Here is a 24,410-nt window from a genome sequence, read left to right on the forward strand (position 1 = left end):
GGATGATATATCTGATTATTAAGTATCTACTATAACCTATTATAGGTAGGTTGATGTTCCTTTGAGAGATAATGATTCAAACTATACTTATATTTTCAGAGATTTGATCATTACCCATCAAGACTTTTATCATTTATTTTTTGTGCATGTGTCGTGTGGACCAATATGGTTGTGTATGATCATATTGATTGTGATTGCCTTGTTACCTGATATTCTAATACGGTGTATTACTGATATACAGAGGACAAAGAATGATAGCAGAAGGGTAGGTACCTAAACATATTAATGTAAAGATTTTGTCTTGTGCATCCAAAAAATAATTAGATATCTTATATGGGTACATATATATAACTAAGTTACTAAAAGGACTCCTTTGCCATTCAAGTAGTTTCCGCTTTCCTATTTTGCTTATTACATAAACATTTTTGTGGTTGAAACTATAAAGTTACATGTAAATGTACTACATGGTATCCAATAGCGAAGACAATAACTCAGAACTCCAATCCTGAAAAGCTTTTAAATGAAATTAATTTTACCATTGACCATTTTTGATAATGGGTATTCAAATGGGTTCATACCTTCCTTTTCTTACAGGATATCACTTTCTGAATGGCAAAGGATTCTGGATGCATTTTGTACTGAATGAAATGTAAAAGGTAATTTTCAATTTGAACACAAAAGTTAAAACATTTCCTTTGCTTGATTTATTTTTAGAATTGACACTTCAAATATTATATAAACTTAAGCATATATCAATTTTAAAATAATATCTCTTGTGAAGTGGCGTTTGCTCATGGCAAAAATAGTGCAATTTTAGAAGCGCCAACCCTATTGAATTATACAGAATAAAAAAAAATATAAATGATAGGCAGAATGAAAAAATATTCAAATTTTTTTTGAATGGTATTTTCTTAAAAGTTTGAATTTTAGGCAGATGGTTTTAACAGACTGATATGATTGTCTATAGAATCATATGTAAGTGCTTTTATTTATTTTTTTGCCCTTAACTGCTTAATGCTTTTTAGCAGCAAAATACATTTTGTTTCCCAGTTCCTTGGATAATAGATTAAAACAAGTTCTGCTTAGCATTTGAAAGTTTAGTTTTGTCAGACATTAGGTTTTGCGACAGAAGATTTAATTTTTAGAAACTTGAATATTTTGGTTGACCTTCAGTTTTTTTATCAGAAATAAAAATTGGGCTCATCGTGTCTGTTTTTTCTTATATAAAGATAAGCCAGGAACTGACAGCTTTTACCTCATCTGAATGAAGTGTCCAAATGTTATCAAAAAATATTATCCTCCATCCTTTATTCAAATCTACCTTACCGATATATACTGAAATAGCAGACCTTAATGACGATCACTTACTTTCCCCTGCAGATTTGAAAAGCATAGACAAGTATGCAGCATCATTACCAATTAGCTTTTAAGTATATATTTAACACACAAAACACGCATTAAATAACTTAAATTTTGAACTTTAATGGACAGGTATGTTTTGCCCTAAAATTGCACTATTTGCTTTTTCAATTTTTTGTACTGATAAATTTTGACAATCATATAGACGAGAGAAATCCAAGTAAAACCCTACCACAGAGAATAGTAAGTCAACATCATTTTTTTTTTTGTTGACTTGTTTTTGTTGCAGATGATTTTTTCTTGTTTTAAGTTGTTATACGACTGCAAAAATTTTTGCTGTCGTATATTGGTATCACGTCGTCGTCAGTGTCGTCCGAAGACGGATGGTTTCTGGATAAAACTTTAGTATAAGTAAATAGAAATCAATAAAGTTTAACAAAATGTTCAAAACCACAAAAGGAAGGCTGGGATTGATTTTGGGGGTTAAGTTCCCATCGGTTTAGGAATTAGGGGCCCAAAGGGGCCTAAAACATACATTTATCTAGTTTCAGGACAATTAGTTGTGTATAAGTATTTCAATTTCTCTGATATTGTACCACAATGTTTATACCATTAAGTAGAAGGTTGGTATTTATTTTAAGGGTTATGAGGAAAACAGTCTAGGAATTAAGGGCCAAAAAGGGCCAAAATTTTTCTCATTTCAGATTTCAGAAATTAAAAAGAATTTTTCTTCAAATATATTTTTTTGAGGGGATTTATATTCAACAGCATAGTGTATTGCTCAAAAGCAAAAGAATTTTTTTTTAAGTTCATTAGACCACATTCATTCTGTGTCAAAAACCTTTGCTGTGTCAACTATTTAATCACAATCCAAATTCAGAGCTGTATTAAGCTTGAATATTGTGTCCATATTCGACCTCTGGGGTTGTATAAAGCTGTGCCCACCAGAGAATCTGGTTTTTAGTTTACATTCCTGAAGTTAAAACAATTATGTGCAGTGAAGGAGGATTTTAAAGAAAGTGGAATATGCATTTCTATCCAAATATTGCGTAGTTATATTCAAAATTTGATGTTGCACATAAGCAAAAGCTTTTAAAATCTAAGCTCAATTAGTTTATTTTCTTTAGAAAAAAATGTAATATTCCCATCTTCTGTATATTTTAAATATGGCCAGCAAAAAACTAATTAATTCACTAATTAGTTATCGTGTTGCAGTTATATTTTCAGATTTTTTTTACAAATATTTTACATTTCATAGATTGATTGCCAAGTATATTGCTATGAAAATGGTAAAGCATTGAATGATTTGAGAGACAACAATTCAGGGTATCAATTCTACGATGAAATACAAAATTATCTGTAAATTATTACCTAAAGAATAAAAAATTGAATGGATTATGCCTTCGTGTCTTATGTGGTTCATTGTTTTCCAGCATAGAATTGTACCCTGATTTGTTACCTCTGAAATGTTAATGTATTTTGTGTATTTTGTTATTTGTGTCCTGTTTTGCTTGAAGGCTTACCAATCTAATGAAGATAAATATTCGGTTTCATTTACGAAGCGTGCAGGGAAACTTACATTGTCTACCGTTAACATTATGGATAATGAATATTAGGTAACGTGTGTCACTTGTTTGGTTACTAACATAAATAACACTGTAGTTCCTGTAGGTTTGTTTGTCATTTGCAGTTTTCACACAAAGTGTTTATATTTATTTCAATCACATGAACTGAGAAACACCAACGTTTGCAGGTTGTGGGCAAAAAACTGTTTTATTCTTAAGTTGACATAAATAGAGATTTCTAACACTTATTAATATTTCTTGCTTCCAATATTAATGTTTAGTCAGTTTCTAAACTGGAATTGGACATATGATCATCAGATACAAAAAAATGAATGATTATTTAATTTTTTGGTTCCTTAACATTCAATTTGCAATCACAAAAGAGGCTCCTAACTTTTGAATTTATTGATTGATTGTTGATGTTTAACACAAATTTAGCACTGTTGGCTGTATTGGTTAGCCAGGTAATGATGCTGGTTCTGGCTGATTCACAAGTGTTATTTTTGTTGTTGTAGTATCTAAGAGTGACTTTAGCAAGACTTAAGATTGTAAAAATCTGTCATTCTACTCCTCAATGTGGCATGTAAACTTTCAAACCTTTAAAATTCAATGATGTAAATAAAATTACAATAGATTCCATAAAGACACTGTGAAAACTGAACTTGACATTTCCTATTGTCCAATTGGAAACAGAATTGCTGTACAGTTCCATAAAGATTGCTTAAGAGTTCAGCTTTTTCTGTCGTCAGTTTTTTTGTGTTGTCTGTGTTGAATGTTGTACTTTTCTTTTACATGATAGAGTTATAAAATTTCTGTATTTCATGTTGAAGTTATGAAATATCTGTATTTCATGTTAAAGTTATGAAATTTCTGTACCGGTATTTCATGTTAAAGTTATAAAATTTCTGTGTTTGAAGTTAAAGTTATGAATTTCCGTAGTACATTTCGGAGTTGTCAAAAATGTAGATTTTGTGTTATTATAAATACAAAGTTTTCAGTAGTCTGGGATTATGACATCAGTGAAAGGTAGTAATATAGTTCAAATATAAGAGTGTTTTATTACTTTATCTTATAGATAGTAAGTGTGTATACTGATTATGATAGTAGAGTATGATATATAAGGTGAATTAGTTCAATCAATTTTGGAATCTGTTTCTAATCTTGAATCTTTTTTATGCCCCATCTACGATAGTAGAGCACCTACGATAGTAGAGGGGCATTATATTTTCTGGTCTGTGTGTCTGTTCGTGCGTCTGTTTGTCCGTGCGTCAGTTCGCTTCAGGTTAAAGTTTTTGGTCAAGGTAGTTTTTGATGAAGTTGAAGTCCAATCAACTTGAAACTTAGTACACATGTTCCCCATGATATGATCTTTCTAATTTTAATGACAAATTATAGTTTTGACCCCAATTTCATGGTCCACTGAACATAGAAAATGATAGTGCAAAGTTCAGGTTAAAGTTTTTGGTCAAGGTAGTTTTTGATGAAGTTAAAGTTTCATCAACTTGAAACTTAGTACACATGTTCCCTATGATTTGATCTTTCTAATTTTAATTCCAAATTAAAGTTTTGACCCCAGTTTCACGGTCCACTGAACATAGAAAATGATAGTGCGAGTGGGGCATCCGTGTACTATGGACACATTCTTGTTTCTATTTGAAAACAACCTAAATTGTTGTTGTTGTTGAAAGCTTTTTCTACCATGAGTCATTAGACAAATAATGTATCCAATATCTTTTCTTTATTAATTTTCTTTTCTAGTTGTTAACTTTCCCATCTTTAGAGGGCTGACACCTATAACTAAACCATTTATATACATGTAGCTTTTAAACTTACATAAGATTATGAATATATATATACATGTAGCTTTTGAACTTACATAAGATTATGAATATATATACATGTAGCTTTTAAACTAACATAAAATTATGACTATATATTTCTCATTAACATGGTAAACAGGATAACAGGTAAATTTTGAGTGCTTTATATCCAGTGTATGTTAACCATTTCAATTTTGACCTAATTAACATGCACATGTTCTAGTTGTGTAGTATTACATGTATGTTGATATACATGACATATTTATTGTTTGTAATTGGCATGTATGAATGTCATTTCATTAGCAATTGTGTATACATGTATCGGTTATGAAGATGTCTTTTGGGTTGTTTTTTTTCTGCAGATGATTTTAAAAGAGTAAAAAAGATCCAATGTTCTATCAATGTTTTGTTTTTTTCTGATAATTTTATGGATGTTTACTGTCATTTTACATCCAAGTGGAAGGGCAATATATATTAAGCTAAAGTTGCAACAAACTCTTTAAATGTGTATTATAGGTCATCCCACTGTCTCTATCACTCTGCTTAGGTCTTTATAAGATTGCATATATTGGCTTTGTGACTAATTAATTGATAGACAGAAATTTGGACAAATTTTGGTTTCTTGGTTTATTTTTTTAATCTAACATTTAACTCAGCTTGAGGATGCCCAGTATCAATCAATTTAAAAAAAGAAATGCTATTGGGATTTTACTTATCATTAACAATTTATAGATTTGTAAATTTTCAGCATGCCAAAATGTATTAAAGAATCTACATTGAATGATGTGCATGTTAAAACATCTGACTGCAACTGAATTTGATTCATATTTATACAGCCAATCACTTATCTTACCACAAGTTCCAATACACAGATATATCAACATTTATGCATTTTTCATTTTTGAAATATCAATGCAAGGTCCTTACTATATGCTAAATATCATGGTTTGCTACAGATCCATAGGGGATGAGGCAAAAGCTGAATCTCCTATGGACTTCACCCACTTTCTATGTATCGCAGGGGGTCAGTAGCAAACCATATAACTAATTTATTGCACACAGTACTTTTCCTGCCAAGTTTTGTATGAAGACCAAACTATGAATTACAATAACATTAACTTATAACATCACTGTTAATATTAGATGTGACATCATGAACTCCATATTAAAGTTTACTGACCCAGTACAGAGCCAAAGGGGGTCATCACATAATGGCATCAAACCAATCACAAAATCACTTATTTAAACAAGGTGGGATATTTGTATATTTGATGCCTTCAACAGGAGATATTTGAAAATAATAATATTGAAGCCCTGGCATTTACGATGTTCATTAGACATGTAAAAAGTAAAATCACAAAAATACTGAACTCCGAGGAACATTCAACAGAAAGTCCCTAATCAAATTGCAAAATCAAATGATAAAACACATCAAACGAATGGACAGTGTGTTGATTGACTGTTAGGAATTTGGGTCCATGCCTTTGTTCTGAATGTGGTTTATTTTTTTCATGCATAAGAATTTGGAAATGAATTTTTGCAAGATATAATTTTATCATGGTATTTTATGTTTCAAAATTCAAAATTCCATAGAGTAAATGTGGACTCTAAAATCAAAAAACAACAGCCATCAAAATTCAATTACTATTGAAGCATATTGGTTAAGGATAACTAGGATCTTAAAAAAAAATTTCCTCATTACAAATACTGGTTTTTCAATATGTTATTTTTAGCACTACAAAAAATTTCTTCACATGTTTTACATTAGGGTTTAGATTTGTAATCTATGTAATATATAGGTGATTGTTACCCTATATGATTAATGATTACATGTGTTTGGTTTAATATATTTAATTTGCATAAACACAAATTAGAACTTTTGAGGTCTTCATTTAACATATTTAAAAACACAATGTATAAGAGCTTACATACATTACATAGTATTTATCATTTGTATAAATTAGACAAAAAATTTAAGTGGTACAAAATAAAAATAAAATGAAATAGACTACAAACTTCAAAATAAAATAATAAAAAAACAGCTGAACTTAAGTTATGATGCGTGTGTGGTCATGTTTACAATCTAAATAATAAGAAATCTATTTCACCTTCCATAAAACTTTAACTCATGTTTGAAGATATTTTTCTTTTGCTCCTTAGTCAGTAGACAACCACTCAAGGTTAATAGTTCTATATCTAACGGACAGTACATTGTGAGTCAATGGTAAGCACGATGAGATCACTTTCGTTTTTTCTGAATATGACATACATATGAAAAAAGGAAGTGATGTAAATCTTTGCGATATATGTGTATATGTCCATGTACATATAAACAGACAATTTCTTATGTAGAACAGTCAGGGGTACTACTTAAACAAGTGATTTCAAAATCACTTCTTTGAGTGATTTTGGCTGTGAAATATTAAAACTTTTCACACAGACTTTTCAAAATCCCTGAAACAAGTAATTTGAGAAGTTAAAATGTAATCACTTCAATAAGTGTTTATAACATTTTTGGGATATTTTTCCCACAAGCTTGATTTTTTTATTGGTAAAAAGACCAGAATTCCATTGAAAAAACAACCATGTACATGCAGAAATTGTCATTTGCTTGATAAGCCTGCAAGTTTTTATAGTTTTTAGAATTGAATATGCAAAAACTGGAATAATTTGTAGATCAGGACATAACCTTAAAATAAATCAATTTAATTCTAAAGAAAACCAATCAGGTCACCTAATATTGTTGACCTTTGTCTGATAGTAAGAGTAGTTAATGAATATTTGATTACAGAACAATTCCCAAGGATACTTTTAAAAGCTTTAGCGCACTGCACTAACTTACTGACCAAGCACACTGGTGAAATTGGTACCTAAAGATAAAGGGTTAATTGATTTATGTAGGAAAATTATAGAAAAGTTTGTAAAAATATGGAAAATCAATGAAATTAGAATTTGAAGATCAAAAGAAACCCCGAAATCACTTAAATAGGTGATAACTGAATTTAAAAATTCACTGAAATAGGTGATAATGAAATCACTTGTTTAAGTAGCACCCCTGACTGCAGAATGGAAGTCACAATAATAGGAATACATATCCAGTAAATGAACAGATTTATACAGACACTATGAATAATGACTATTTAAACACCACTAAAACAGGATAAGGGATACAAACAATCTATACAACTAACAATGTTATAGGGAGAACATGAGCGTTCCTTCAATATTAGTTCTCATATGTCAGTATTGCAGTGTGATGTTTTGGTATCTGTGTTCTCACCAGAATACTGGGAAATTGAAATAAAAAGCTTAGACATTGAACTAGTAGAATGGTTAATTTGAATTTGATTTTTTGTTACAGGTGTGTAAGGGCATTTGTATTTTTAGCTTTGTATCATTGATCACATGGGGGACTTTAAATAAAATCATGTATAATTTTCTAAACATTCAGAAGTTTGTAAGTTTGTAATGTTCATTATGATGATATCTTTATTCTCTTTTTCAGCCACATTCGGAATCGATGATTCCATTGAAGGAGTTATCTCACCTAGATACGGAGAAATTTGTCACAAATAGTGGTGATGCTCTACAATTGAAATCCTTTGTACAGAAAACAAACTTGTGATATAACTTTTATTCATGTTGATAACGTTTATCATATCATATCATTTAATTTGTTAATGCAGTTTTATTTTTGAAAGATTGTAGAATATTGTATTGATCTATGCAAAGGTATGTACTTATATGTTTGATATATTTTTGTTGGAGAACTAAACCTTTTAAATATCTAAAGTATATATTTTTTTTATTTTCACTGAAATTTATTTTCTTTATTATCACTTTAATTAATTTTCTAAACAACGAAAAAAGGATCACTAAGTGATTTAGACCATGCCATATAGTGCTGATGCTTATCATTAAAAACAACATGTTGATTGAACTTGTTTTTTCTGTCATATTGACATTTATCTACCTACCTTAGAGAAAATAGAATAATTGTTTTTTTTCCTAAATATCCTTTTTTCCTACCTAATTGTCATATCATTATTTTCTATATCCTGAATTACCTCATATCTGATGTTTGTTGTCATGATTTTTTTAAACTTTTATAAAAAACAAAACTAAAGAAATTTAAAGAACCATGACTACCAAATTTGCATGAAATCACAATGCTTGACTACAAAATGAGCTTTAAACAAATGAACTATTAAGGTCAAAGTTCAGGGTTAGAATATCAAATTAGAGTTGTAAGCTTTAAGGCACTGTTGTGCTCAAATCTTGCATCTTAATTCTTCACTGTACATTAAATTGAGTGTAACCATCTATTGAACAATACCTTAATAACACACACACACAAAATAAATACAGATTTACTTTTATTGCCATGGTGTCAAGGTCTTTATAAAAATAGGCTTTCAACTTATGAGTTCTTGATGACTGAATAACTTCTTGAATTTTCATTATAAAGTGACCTTTTAGCAAATTATATGAACTATTTTTCTTAGAGTTTAAATTGAAAAGAGAGTAAAAAGTTTAGAGGTTAGCAGAAATAAAAAAAATCTTGCATATATATAAGAAAAGGGAGTTTCCAGGTTTAACATAGTAAACATGAAACGTTGAAAATAAACAGGTCCAAGTTAAGATCAACAGATTTTCAAAGCAAAATATAAAAGTCAGTTTAAAGTTGTAAGAGTTGTCTTTCTTCCAAGGCAGCAAGCATTGGAGTAAATTTGTCCTCATTAGATTGTTAAGTTGTAATCTTCTGCTTACCTCAGCTTGTGTGTCAAGATAAAAGTATCATGATAAAAACATTGTTACAAGCTTTGCCTCTATGTATATATGAACTTATATGTTTTGTTGAGTCATTTATTGTTATATTTTGATAAATGTGTTGTTAAATTGTGATGTAAGAAGGTCAGGGATTGTTAAATATTCGACTGTACCCCACTTATTTATGGTGGAGGTGTATAATGTTTTGTTTATTCATTATTTTCATCTCTCTGCCCTTGATCATGATTACTACTTCAAATCCAGAGACGTTGGTAATGAATCCTTTTACACCTACAGTAATTTAATTTTTTTCAAATGATATTTTTATTTATTAATATTGCAAAACATAGAAATTGTCCTATCTTTGAAAGAATGAAGTGTTTTTTTTGTCAATAATTCATCTTTGATAACAGTCTATTTGAACAAAAATTATACAGAATCTTCAGGGGAAAAATTCAGTCTCACTTTGTCTATCCATGTGGCATATATGAGATTGACATACACTGAAGTCTGGTAATTTCATTTGTCTGGTAAATCAGTTCATTTCAAAAAAGGGGGATGAAAAAAAGGAAATACCAGACAAATAAATTTACTGGCCAGCATGATATATATTGTAAACTAAGCCACTTTTTTGTTGTAAATATCGTAACTTCTATATATAAATGTCTTTATTTTATGTTTTATGTTAAGGGATTTCTGTCTGGTTCATTTATCATTCATATTTTATTTTGGTTGGTACAAATGAATTTTACATATCTATTTAACAATGGTAAAACGAGGTATACATTTGTGAGCTTTCTGCAATTCATTTTCTCTGGTGACATGTTGTGAAGAAGCCAGCCATAGAAATACTTTTTTTTGAGCAGACAGTCTTAAACACCTGGTGTAATGTCTTCTGATGAAATCTATTTCAGAATAAGTACTTTAACTTCTTTAAATGATACATATATATTTGACATTTGTTAATTGTTGTATACATTAGCGTTATGCATCTTAACTTAAACTTATGAATATGAGGTCTTGTCCCTCAGTTCAGATGTTGAGTATTACAATAATAAGAACCCACATTCTGATATCTGATACATATATCTGTATGCAGAATAAATGCACACATTAATTTCTGAATTAACAGTAGTACTGTTTTGACAAAGCAGGCAAGACATATCATTGTGTTGACAGTCTTACAATATATTCAGAAGTTGTAAATAAATATGGATCCATTTGTTTTTGTTAAACTAAAAGAGAGAAATATATATGTTGATGAAAGTTTTCGTATGTAATGCAGAAGATCAAGGTGCCATATCAATATGCATACTTATTTTGTTTTAGTACTTTTTTCTTCCTTATGTTTTTTATAACATTAAATGTATCTATTTAACTGTGCATAAATGTATATTTCCCAAATAATTGTCTCTTTAGTGGTGTTTGAGGCCACAATTTTAAAAAAATCCAAGACCTAATACACATTTTAAAGAACTGAAAAGCTTTTTGATAAATAAAGAATCCAAACCAAAAAAAGGGGTTTAAAATTGATATTGTAAGTCATATTTTTAGTTGTTGAAGTATCTTATTTTATTTGTTTATTTTGATTGCATTTTAATTTTTCCTGATTTTGCTTATGATTTATTTTCTATTAATATATAATATGTTTATTTTTGTACTAATTAAAACAGCAATGCAACTGAATCTTAACTATGCAAATAAAAAATGAATTATACAATCTTCTTAATTGATCATTAAAATTATTCCATGTTAATATATAAATAAGAAAATGTAGTATGATTGCCAATGAGACAAATTTCCACCACAGTTCAAATTTATGTAGAAATAAGCATTTATAGATAAATGTACTGCCTTTAACAATGAGAAGAACTTGTAACACATAACAAGTTATGAAAGGCACTGATATGACAGCTGTATTTATTCAAAGAAAAAAGTTGTCATGATTTATGTAAAAAAAACAAATACAATATACAGCAATGAACGTCAACCATTGAATTATAGGCTCCTGACTTGGGATAAGCACATACAGAATGCAACTGGATTTAACATGTTTGCTGTCTCCGATCCCCACACACATTGGACATTAGTATTACAGCATAACATTAGAATAAATTACAAAGATCAGTTTAAAAAGGCAGGATTCATCAGATGAATACGAAATACTCACAAAAAACAATTGAATGGACACAAAACACACAAAGTAGCAATCTGAGGCTCACAGTTACTGAAAGCGTGTTCAAAGTCAATAACAACTCATAAAATAATCAATATATTGAAGACTAACATCAATTTTTTCACATATAATTTATCATCATAAACTGAAAAAAAAAGATCTTGTGCAATGTTAAAATGCACTGACCACGTTGAAAAGTAACAACGAAACAATAGTGTTATGTTTAATTACCTGAATGCAAGTTAAGTTGGGGTTCTGCCCTTTTGAAATTCATGTTTAACAAGTAAAATCAACAGGGTCTCGTGTCAAAATCTATGTGAAATATATGTCGAAAAGTTAACAATAGCAATATCTCTGAAAGCAGCACTTGGATTTGGAACTACACTTGGTAACAGTTGGTCATTACTTCTTATTTACCAGAACAAATGTCACATAAATAATTTAAAAAAAAAAGAATGAACATTGATGATGAAAAGAATTTTCTGATGATGAACCAAACGTAAGTATGGGTAGGTACAAATTTGAGGGGAAGATTTCTATTGATTTTGAAGCGAACTTGAAGGTCAAGGTCAAATTTACTCATTCAAATGCCAATTACATTTAAACACTACTGTGAATTAGCTTTGGATGAATTTATGATTTAGAGTTTCGATAAATGTATGTAAAGTTTAATATTTGTTTAACGAAAACTAAACTAAAAATGTTAGTATCTGCCTGGGATATAGTTATATGAATGTAATCACATCAGGAAAGTAACAGCAGTTACAGTATTTCCTTGTCAAATATCATTCTGTGTTTTGTAAAGAACTAATTTATGATGATGGTTGTTCTGTTATTGCAATTGAAACACTTTTGTTTTAAATAAAACAAAACACGAAGAGTCAAGATAAGAAGGGGAATACAGATTTTGAGATTTAAATTTTGTATATATATTCAAATTCAATGTAGTTAGTGATACCTTAACTACAAGATCTGCCATAGAAAGACTTTGATATGAGTGAAACATATATGTTAAATGAGAGTAAAATGACATCTGTGGTCGAATTTCAAATATGGCATTTATAAGATGTTCGAGAGATTTAATTGATTTTATTGTTTTGTAATTTTTAAAGGAAAATCTTGTCTAAGTTATCATACTTTCACTAGTCTTTAGTACTCTCTTTCAACAAATGCATTTACGAAATTTTCTATTTACAAAAACGAAAAACCTGCTTACTGAGCCTTTACTACACTTTATCTGTTGGAGGTGTACAATACTGATTTTAAACATTATGATGTGGGATAAGATGATTTATTTGTGAGTTGAAATTGGGCTTTGAGAACTAGTTACAGTATAGATTAATGCAGATGTGGTACAATTACCATTGAGACAACTATCCAACAGTTACCAAATCATGTAGATCTGATGTAATTCTTACTTAATGCTTAATACCGATCTGATGAATCAAGATCTTTGCAATTGATGTCTAACTACAGTTTGTTCTTAATCATTCTGTGTAATGACATTAATGTCCTATTCTGACGGTTGAGCGGATATAAACATGTTTAACCACGCCACACTTTTTATGCGCCTGTTTCATACGCAAGTAGCCTGCAATCTGGGTGCTGTCGTTCTTTTTCTTTATTGGATAGTTTTACAGTTTGTCATCCCGGTGCCCAGTTTATAGCTTACCATACGATATGTGTTTTGCCATTGTTGAAGACCGTTTGGTACCCTGTATTGTTCACATCTATCTTTGTCGTTTAATTTTTAAGAATAGTCTTACACTGACAGCCATATCACACCTTTATTATTGTTTTATAAGATTGATTCTTTCTACTACCTTAAACTACGAGAAAAAAAGTTTTCAAAAGACATTCAAATATGATAAAAGGGTGAAAATAAGAACCATTTCTACATTGAAATCAGTAAGAGTTGTATAGTTTCCATCCTTATGGAAATAGAAGTAAACATTTTCTTTTTGCGTGTTCACCAGCTTGATAAAAAGCTTCGTACTAGAAGCTTATAAATGTGTACGCGACCGATCATTGCGATCGTTGTTGGTTTATTATTCCTATGCATGAAATCTTACTAAATATTTCTTACATTAAAAGTAAGATAAATAATGTAAAATTTAATCAAATCTGTAGACGAATCATTTTTTTTTAAATATCCTGTACCAAGTCAGGAAAATGGCCATTGCTATATGATAGTTCGTTTCTGTGTGTGTTACATTTTAATGTTGTGTTTCTGTTGTATCGTATACGTAGTTCTCCTCTTATATTTGATGCGTTTCCCTCAGTTTTTGTTTTTTTTCAATCGATTTATGAATTTTGAACAGCGGTATACTACTGTTGCCTTTATTGGGTATGTTCATTACACAATAACAACTAATTTTCTTCCAAAATTTGTTGATATAAGTTCTCCCAATTTGTAATCTTTTTAATTAGTCCTTATACCTCACATAAGGTTTGTCTATATGGGTTACATTTTGATATCGTTTTCCGGATTGATCTGCAGTGCAGAATGTTTTACATGCCGGCTTGAATAGTTGAGACATATTAACATGTAAAACGTGTCCTGTTTATGTCCGATACATTTATCTTACTTATTATTAGTTCAATAATTACAATTCAGAAAACTTGTACTTTTGTAGTTTAAACTTCGTTAGAATTTTCTTTGTATTATTAATCTTTCATTAATTCCTTGTTAACCATCGTGTGTTTGCATTGCTTTTGTTTCTTATCATGATTCAAATTTCAGTCAATAATTTAATGATGAAAAAAGGCAACAGTAGTATACCGCTATTTAAAACTCATAAATCTATGGACAAAAAACAAAATCGGGGTAACAAACTAAAACTGAGGGAAACGCATTAAATATTAGAGGAGAACAACGACACAACATTAAAATGTAACACACACAGCAACGGACTAAGCATTAGACAAAATCCGATGAGAATAACCAATATAACATCAAAAACCAAATACATGAATTTGGGATAGAAAAGGACCGTGACATGTCTTATAGTACACTCAACTATAGGAGAAAACAAACGAAACAACGGAAACACAAAGTAAAAATGTTACACACACAGAAACGAACTATGATATAACAATGGCCATTTTCCTGACTTGGTACAGGACATTTTTAAAGAAAAAAATGGTGGGTTGAACCTGGTTTTGTGGCATGCCAAACCTCGCACTTTGATGGCATTGTTAAATATAACATCAAAATGACAACATAATAATACAGGACCACAATACAAACAAATAGGAGAACGTATTAGGCAAAGGAACACACGAACAACAGATAACAAAAGGCATCAGGTTTAAAATTCATTACGTCAAAAACGCGCCTCGTCCCCATGAAAATTATACTAGATGGAAGAGTTTGATTCAAAACAGTTTGTCGTCTAAGAATCAAATGTAACTAAACTGATGTGGTAGAGTGAATATATGCAATATTTTTTTTATGAATTTACTAAAGCCCAATATAATAAGCTTCCGGTATAAAAAAAAAATATAAAACATTTTGTCATCATGAATGCTGCTAAGGTTAACAAGAATGATTTGTCTACAATGTTCATATGAACGTGTCATGTTTATAGCTAACATCTTGTTTCTAAGGCGCCATCCTCTTGTTTGTTTTCATTGTTATTTTCTTGGATTTCATTTATATTTTGAAAAGGGAGACAATTCATTATTATATTTCTTCCATTTTCTTCCAATGGTCTGTCATCTAAAGAGTTTTGTCGGTTTATATTTCTTCCATTTTCTTCCAATGGTCTATCATGTAAAGAGTTTTGTCGGTTTATTCTTCTTCCATTTTCTTCCAATGGTCTATCATTTACTGAGTTTTGTCTGAATATATTTCTACCATCTAAAGAGTTTTGTCGGTATATATTTCTTCCATTTTCTTCCAATGGTCTATCATCTAAAGAGTTTTGTCGATATATATTTCTTCCATTTTCTTCCAATTGTCTATCATCGACAGAGTTTTGTCGGTAAATTTGATCATTTATTCGGTTATTTAAATTTTCTAGCTGAACCTTATTGTCCTCATTGCTTGGCAATGCCTTTGCCAATTTATCCCAAAACCAAGGATCAGTAACATGAAGCGTCACATGTGTTTTTATATAATACTTAACTTCTTCGTCCATATATACATCTTCTTGGACATCAATTACTATTACGATCATGTGATTACATTTCTGTCTGATCGACTTTTCGGACGCAGTTCGAAACGTAAATAATGACCATTCATCTTCTAAATAAGGTCCTGATAAAAGGAAAATTGTATGTCTACATATATCGATAGCGTTTAAAATATTCTCTTCTTTAGAAGCACCAGGAATAAAATCTCGATCAGGAATATGAAGAATATATCTTTGTTCCTGTAAAATAGGTGTGAGCGTCTTCAATGCAATATTAATATCTCTGTCTGAATAAGATAAAAAAGCATGCACTTCTTCAGTATCTAAACCATCTTCATTCTCGTAAGTTTCAAGAACAATTTTTCTTAGATTTGGAAACCTTCTTTGAATAATGTTAGTGTACTGGGGCATTAGATAAAGAATTTTTTCAAAAAATAATTTGTCGCTTGTATTTATATATCTTCCCCTTTTTATATATCTTTTAAGGTCTTTGTTATCTATTGATTTTATCGATATTTCATGGCAAACTATAATAGCATAATTCGTGCGCATATCTTTTATCTTATCCTGTGCCTCATTCCATGCTATTTTGACAATATCAGAATCGACTAAGAAGTCTTCCGATAGTACTAAAATCATTCTTTTACTTCGCCTTACAATGCTACAGATATTTTCCTGGTATGAAAAACCGACTACAAAATCACGTGACATTTCACAAACCATGTAAGCTTTGTCCTCGGATTCTAATGGAGCAACCACATGTTCCATCACCCAGTCCGTTAACGGTTTAGAATGTATAATAATACAATCTATATCTTCATCTTCATCTTTTTCATCTTTGTCAAAGGGATGAAGACCGAAGTATATGAAAATTAAAACTTTCAGTTCTAATCTGAAGACGAAACCACTTGCTAATATAACTATAAACAGAAGAACACACACAGATGACGAAACACTCGGTGCAATTACATGCTTAATAGTATCAAAGGCTTCAAGACAAATGAACTTGTCATCCTCTACGGATATCAACTGATGTCCTCCTTCATTTCCATAAGCACATGCGACATCCATCCAATCGGACACCATATGATGATGTTTTAAGATCCACGATTTCATCCACAGTGTGTTACAATCACATACAAAAGGATTATCTTTTATGTGAAATTGAACTCCTGATAGTCGTTGTATCAACTTTGGCAAATGTATCAAATAATTAGAATCTAAATAAAGTTTCCTTACAGCGTCTCCCAAATTATTGATAATGTCATCGCTTACATCACTTAAAGAGTTATGACTTAAAATGACATCTCTAGCGCGAGCGAAATAATTCATTGTTTTAATATGTGTAATGTTATTGTTTTGAAACCATAAATCTAAGGTTCCTGCAGGTAGTTTTTCTGGGAAAACTGTTAAACTTTTATTTCGACAGTCAACTATTATGATATCACTAACAGACCACCGGAAACATTTGCATTCGGATGGACAAAATTCGACATCGACATCGCAGTATGTTTCCTCTTCGGTCACACTGAGCAAAGGTCTCTCTATTAACCCGATTGGTCGTTTACATTTCCAGTCAGAAAAGAAATATTCCTCTCCACTAAATGCACCCATCTGTACTTGTGATTTTATCCATTTCGAAAAAGGAATTATTCTGCAGTCACACAATATGTCATTCTTGTCTAAGATAATGTTAAAATTTTGCAGAATCACTCTAAAGTATGTGTCCTTGTCTTTCATATCATATCCTGTTCTGGTAATATTACTATCCATGTCCTTTTCATCTGGTGTATCGTATCCTATTCCAGTAACATTACTTCCAGTAAGGTCTATCATTCTTTTCCTGGTTTTAGTTAATCTATGATTTATGTCGATATTGTTTGTTGCTGTTGATTCAACAGTACTTTCTAATAAAAATGTATAATCGACATTCTCAAGAAGAGCTCTGACATTGTTAAAGTTAATATAGGTGTACCCTAAATTTACTCTCTTCAGTTGCCGTAAGTAGAAAACGACTACAGGAAATTCAGAAATTGGATTATACTGTAAACCAATCTCTTCAAGATGTAAGCTTAGAGCAGGAAATGATTCTGATGGAACAGACGTCAGCTTGTTGAATTCAAGATGTAAGCTCTTCAGTTTTGCAAGTCTTGAAAATATATCGTGAGGAAGTGATGTAAGAGCATTCGAAGATAAATCCAAATTAATGAGGTTACTCTGATCACGGAATGTGTCCTTGTCCAGATTTGATAATGAACAGTTCCTCAAATTTAAATTCCTTAAATCGTTTAATCCGTAGAAAGAACTAGACGGAATTTTTTCTAATAAATTTTCACTTAGATCTAAACTTTGTAAACCAATAAGTTTTGTAAATGTAAATTCGTTTATATACCTTAGGTTGTTATGTTTAATTGATATCATATCTAATCTTCCTGAAAATTCGAAGGTTCGTAAGTCGATGATTTCATTAAAGTTCATGTTTAAATAGCGTCTGAAAACATTACTAGGAACTTTTAAATGATAAGGTACTGTGTAATGATTATCTTGGTAAACCGATCGAGATAAATTGTAACCTATGATTTCTGGTTCTTCATTCCATGGAAATTCTGGAGGAATTGATAATTTGTTCTTTTCCAATTCCAATGTTTGGATGTTCGGAAATTTTCTTTTGAATTCGTTTGGAAATACTGTTAAACCTTGAGATGATAATGATAATTCTGCAATTCTTGGAAAAACATTAGTGCAGTTAAATATTTCAATCATATTGGATGTTGTGGTATTAGGTGGGGTAGTTAACGCTATAGCTTTTACACGTTCCAGACCCGCACAGCTTGACATATTTCTAGAATAAGATAAACATGCTTCCTTTCTAGGATCATACTTATTTTCATGCATGGTAATAACCAACAAAGTCGTAGCACTGGTAAATTGTTGAATGTCATATTGCCCTATTGTACACCTTGTAACCTGTATATAAGTAAGAATATTTGAATATTTTTTGCCATCATATTCTGTCAAAAATATCGGGTGAACTTGACCACATCGAAAGATGAAAACGACTATATTTTCCGTGTCTTCGCTTAAGTTGAACTCTTTGAAGTATTCTGTTGTGTTAACATAACAACCTTCAAGAAGATTGTCTGGAACTTTTATATGATACAGTATTGCTGTCGTAGATAAACTTTTGCCTTTTCTATTTAATATATTCATTGGTGGAAGTTGCTTTTTCCGAATGAGGCATTTTGGTTTCTGACAAGCAAATCCTGTTGTTACAATTGTCATTAACAGCATGCAATGGATGATATAGTTCATCTTTTTTTTCAAATACGCCGTTCCATGTTGCAGTTAGAAACCTGTAATTAAAATGAACGTTTCAATACACAGTACAATGTGATGATCAACTCAGATAAAGAAAACGTACCAATTTTTCTACAATGTTTTGTAAACCTTGACTATTTTGTTTTGCCTTGAATATTCACTAATAATCATAATTAGACAATTTCTGTAAACTCTGATGTTCTATAAACATTATTTATGTGTTATATGTTAGAATAATCCTTAATGCACATTATGTAAGCTTTAGTGCTTTTAAAAAAGTATTTGATGTTATTATATTTATACTTCGTCTAAACTGTCCACAAATTGTTAGAGTTAAACCATTGTAACAACATGCAGTGACAGCTCTTCGAGAACTGTGTCTAGAGATATACAACTATGAGTACATGTGGTAAATACTCACCTGTATCAATAGCAAATAATGAATTGAAATTACATTTATTCGTGTAATGAGGGACTATTTTATATATTTCTATCATATTCAAATGTATTGTGACATTTCTGTTAATGACATCTATCATTTACATGTCAAATAAAAACATAATAAGTGTAGGAGATCCAATGTGCTTTGAGTATCCGTCTATAAGAAATTGAATTGATACGGAAGTCTTAAAATAATCACGATTAGAGTTCTACATTATATAGATTACAACAAGACAAATGTGAATGTCAAACGAACGACAATTTAGGGGATTTTTGTAAACATGTAAAAGAGAAGTAAAACTCGTGCATATTTGTTTATTTATGATTTATAAAATGAAGTATGATCAGTTTTAACGCATTGTTTTTGTTTGTTTAATATTCAAAACTTTTAATATTTTTGATGTATGGCTGTAAATAATACTTAAAATGATATACAACCATTTCATTTTAGACTTTTTTCTTATTTATGTTATTAAACATAAACATTTAATGTTTTGAAACAACATTATTAGCAGAAATTAGATATAAAGCGTTGTTTATAACAAGGGGGGCAAGGGGGGTCCCCATAACAGCAAAACAGTGAATTGATTTGGTGAAAAACAGATAACAAGGAATTGAAAAGGGATAATAACAGATAACAGTAAATGAAATATGAAAATAAATCTGTCCAGGACCAATCCAGTAGATGACTCGTAGATCTTAGTATATAACTTGTGGTATGGACCTAGAAAATTGTAATTTGTGTAAACAAGACGTTTCGGCCGTTGAGGCAGTTCTGCCTTGTGTGATTTTTTTCCGTAACTTGTACAATAAGTTATAGTATGGATGTTGATTTTTTTGAACGAAATTACTAGTTTCTGTTTTTTATATAGGGATATTTTTAATCTAGATCAATTTTTAATGATTTAGTTTTTTTTATTTAATTTTTGAAAATAGTGCAGCCAGTGATACTTTATTATCAATTTGATTTTTAGATTTTTTTTCTTCTGAAAAGCAATATATATACTTTACAAGTAATAAAAAAAAACATTGATGCACAATATATTTTTTTTACTTAATGACCTCATGATAAAACTTACTTATAAAATACAAAAATACCCAGATCAGTGGAGACAGGACATGTAACTGAAACACGCATGCCAGTTATGGTTATTCTGATAATAGAAATTGACTCAAGTGACACTTCTGATAGTATTATAGAAATAGGACCTAGTGAAAATTTGGATGACACCAAGTGAAACACCAATCATGTATCTTATGTGAAATTATAGAATATGGAAAATTTGGGTACAGCATTGGAGAAGCTGTAGGACCGTTTAAAAAGGGTATTTGTCGAAAAATTAAACTGAAGACACATCTGTATTTGCATCAATGGTTTCTGAGCTTCAATTTTTGCCATGTGAAGCAGTTAAAAAGCTTTTAAAAATATGGTGGTCTGTCAGTCAGGGTTCTCTTTCATGTAAATGAAAAGAGAGGGAGTAGCACTTGTAATATAAATGCTAAAAGAAAAAGATGTTGTATAATTCCCAAAGCCATAATTCAAACCCACACCACTTAGTAATGTAAACAATTCAGAGGAGAAAACTAACTGCCTAATTTATCCACAAAATAGTGAACGAGAAACTTAGTAACACAGTAACAAACTACAACCACTGAATCCAGGCTCCTGACTTGGAAATAGGCACATACAGAATGTGACTGCGTCAACTTTAGCATGCTAGTTGGTGTCTAATCCTCCCCTAATCAGGGACAGTGGTGTAATAGTACATTACATAAAGATTATTTTGTGGTCATTGAATAAAAAAATCTATAGGGTGTACCAATGCTTTTTTTTTATAACAAAATCCATACTATAAGTTATTGTACAAGTAATAAGTGAATTATAATTTGTACAAAATGCTACATGTTCACAGACAATGGAATTTATTACAAAGGATAATAATAATATATACTGGAATGGTCCTGGGTCCAATTAATTGTATATGTTTATGTGATGTATGTTACTGAAATTCTTCTGCAAATATCGTGCAGGGCAACCCGATATTACCAGTAGAAAGACCCCAATAGATATACATTGTAAGAAGATGTGGTAAGCGTGCCAATGAGACTATTATCCATTCAAATCACAATTTTCAATTATCTTGAATTTCTACGGAAGACTGGCTGTCAAAATGCTAACATTCCAATTTTCAATAACAGTTAACAGCAAATAGATTCTCACAATAACAGATAACAAAATAGATAATAGTCCTATAACAGCTAACAAAGAATAAGACAATAACATCTAACAGTAAATATATTTTCAGAATTAAAAATAACAGCATAACAGTTAAACCCCTTGCTCCCCCCCCCCCCTCATAATAGAAAAAATATCTGACATGAAACTTACAACTCATTGTTTATATGAATGAAAAAAAAAACAATTGGGAAGTAAAAAACTTTACATGTTATAAAAAAAAAAAACCTAATACGATTAGGCGTCAATCTGTTATACTTAATCACTACAAAGACAGTGAGTTATGTTGCTTTCGTCGTGTTTTGGTAATTAATATCTTTGTCACAAGAATTGTACATTAAAGTGTGGTTGTTGTTTTAACAAAGAAACATCTCCCTATAAAGATTTTTGTCGTCTCCTAACTATCTACATAAGATGTAAATATAAGTTTATATAAGAATATAACACTTTAAGGTCATGTTATAAAATCATTTGTTTTAGTGTAATCATAACTTATTATAAAATTAATAATGTATTGCTACAAGTGTAAAGACATACTAAAAATACAAGTAAATCAAAAGTCGGAATGAGGAAACAAGAGCAGCGCCTTATTATTAGTTTTAATGTTCTGTCTAAAATTGTAAATAAAACTGCAAGACGCACAATTGAATAGCACAATACACAGTTAGTACAATGGAAGTATCTTATATATGTATTTCATTCTGCTAACTTATCCTTGATATGAAATTAATCAAAAAGATGTATATTAAAAACTTTTCTTAAAATAACTTTCCTTTTCAAACAGCACGTTCAAATAATATTAAAAAAACCAAGTAAACCAGTTGTTATTCTTCCCTTTAAGTCTGACACTATAGTTTATATCATTTGCATTATTCCTCTAATAAGTCAGCTCACTTATTTTTAAAGATGCTTTTGAGGTTTTAAGTTATTACATTCCAATTATGACTTCTTTTTATTCATTTAATGCCTAGAATTGTTTTTAAAAAAGAAAAAAAATACAGCAAGGATGTCCATTACTTCTTTTGGTTTAAAATATATTTGTTATTAAAACTTATATAAATGCATTGTATTACTTGTGTCTATCAATATTTACATACCTCTTAAAGAATATCGCTATTGATTTCTTATCTTTTTATCTTTGAATCAGGTTTTACATGTTGCATTTCCTGTGTTAACCTCACAATTTATTGTATACATGAAAGAAAAACTACCTCACCTTTTGTCATATAAGTTCATGATAAATTGTTTTATGCTTGTATACATGTATATATACAATGTGGGTTATGTACAATAATATCTTATAACAGTTTTTCTAGCACTTCTCAGTTGTAAAAGTTTGTCAGTATTAAAATAAGATAATACTTGTATGTTTGATTGATTAAATTGTCCTTCGAATATTTTTTCTTCTGTAATACCGTGTTATTGAATTAGTATTTTAGCCAATAGCAATTTTTAAAGTGGAGACTGTTTCGAGATAACACCAACGAGCTGAACCCAGATTACAAATTGTTTTTGACAAATTGTTTTTCTATTTTTAGTTAAGAATTATTTTCATAAGATATGATACATACCTAAATGATGTTTTTTCACTTGTTCAAATCGACTAGATAAGCACACAATTTAGGATTCGTGTGAAAGAATTAAAAATAATTATGGGTATGTCCAGTCAGTAACATTTTGATATATATGACTACAACACATACCGGGTTACCCATTACCTTCCACCAAACAAGGTAGAGGCTTCATATGTATATATATACTATTATATTTGAGAAAACTGAAAAATAATCACATAAGGAAGTAGCAAATATCAATTACTTTAGAAAGGCATTGAGTACATATAGCAATTGTCGCTCCACTACTGTGATCTCATATCAGCCAACTGTAATTTAATATCGGCCAACAATAGTAGCTCATAGCTTCATGGTTAACGTCAATGTACTATTATAATTTATAAATTAAGGAAATGAGAGAAGTCGCTTCAATTTCGTGTTAGCATATCTCTAGAGTTAAATATTTAGTAAAAGTTCTCAGAAGGTCAAAAATGTGTTTTAAGGCGAAAGTAATACTATCATATGTTCTGTATTGTATATGTAATATTTACAAATGGAGCGAGATCATTAGCAAGAACCATGATTATCTGACCTTGCAATTAATAAACAATTATAATATTTGCACCTGATGTCAACCACAGTCTTAATAGTATTCCCCGTGACGTTTTCGGAAACTTTTTTTTCCATGAAATATGTGTTTTTAAAAGTCCACAATACAGCTATTAATATCTTCAATATAATAAAGAAAAAGGTCCATATTTGTAAACATTTATCATGTAACATATTCTTAAGGCTGAAAGATAAATTAGATACTTACTTTATTATCTTCACCTTTAATTATGTATGATATTATAAGTAGATAAATCATCTGCGGTCTACTTACTTAAGGTGCTGTGTCAAATGTGAAATCATTAAGCGTAACATCTTTCCTATACATATATACATACAAGCAAAACGTTTCTAGAGAGAGAAAAAAAAATGTTTTTTTCTTCTACTAGTATGTTAAACAATACTTTTTTTCTTTAATGTATTTTAT

At 30.1% G+C, this 24,410-nt stretch overlaps 2 protein-coding genes across 13 annotated transcripts in view; one reads left to right on the forward strand and one right to left on the reverse strand.

The window, feature by feature from the left end:
- Positions 1 to 11,234, forward strand: part of LOC143067375 (phospholipid-transporting ATPase IF-like) — a 78,840-nt gene extending 67,606 nt beyond the window's left edge. For 3 of the 12 annotated variants that reach the window (XM_076240590.1, XM_076240587.1, XM_076240591.1), the window contains 2 exons: positions 100 to 265; positions 8,250 to 11,234. In XM_076240590.1, the coding sequence (XP_076096705.1) occupies positions 100 to 265; positions 8,250 to 8,369 (286 nt within the window). In that variant the 3' untranslated portion in view covers positions 8,370 to 11,234. Of the gene's footprint in view, positions 1 to 99; positions 266 to 594; positions 657 to 918; positions 976 to 1,564; positions 2,562 to 2,617; positions 2,649 to 2,876; positions 2,976 to 8,249 lie in introns of those variants that run through there. The other 9 variants (XM_076240596.1, XM_076240592.1, XM_076240593.1 and 6 more) reach the window with 9 other exon arrangements.
- Positions 11,235 to 14,995: 3,761 nt separating this feature from the next.
- On the reverse strand, positions 14,996 to 23,033 carry LOC143067377 (uncharacterized). The gene is made up of 2 exons (XM_076240601.1): positions 22,919 to 23,033; positions 14,996 to 19,179 (listed from the first exon to the last, which is right to left on the reverse strand). Exon 2 carries the CDS (start codon positions 19,136 to 19,138, stop codon positions 15,281 to 15,283), a length of 3,858 nt encoding a protein of 1,285 aa, XP_076096716.1. The 5' UTR covers positions 19,139 to 19,179; positions 22,919 to 23,033; the 3' UTR covers positions 14,996 to 15,280.
- Positions 23,034 to 24,410: the final 1,377 nt, after the last annotated feature.

Source organism: Mytilus galloprovincialis, chromosome 3, assembly GCF_965363235.1.
Source record: "Mytilus galloprovincialis chromosome 3, xbMytGall1.hap1.1, whole genome shotgun sequence".
Lineage (NCBI taxonomy): Eukaryota > Metazoa > Mollusca > Bivalvia > Mytilida > Mytilidae > Mytilus > Mytilus galloprovincialis.

Coding starts and splice junctions, on each gene's coding strand:
- LOC143067377 (XM_076240601.1), bottom strand. CDS start 19,138: ATGAACTATATCATCCATTGCATGCTGTTAATGACAATTGTAACAACA.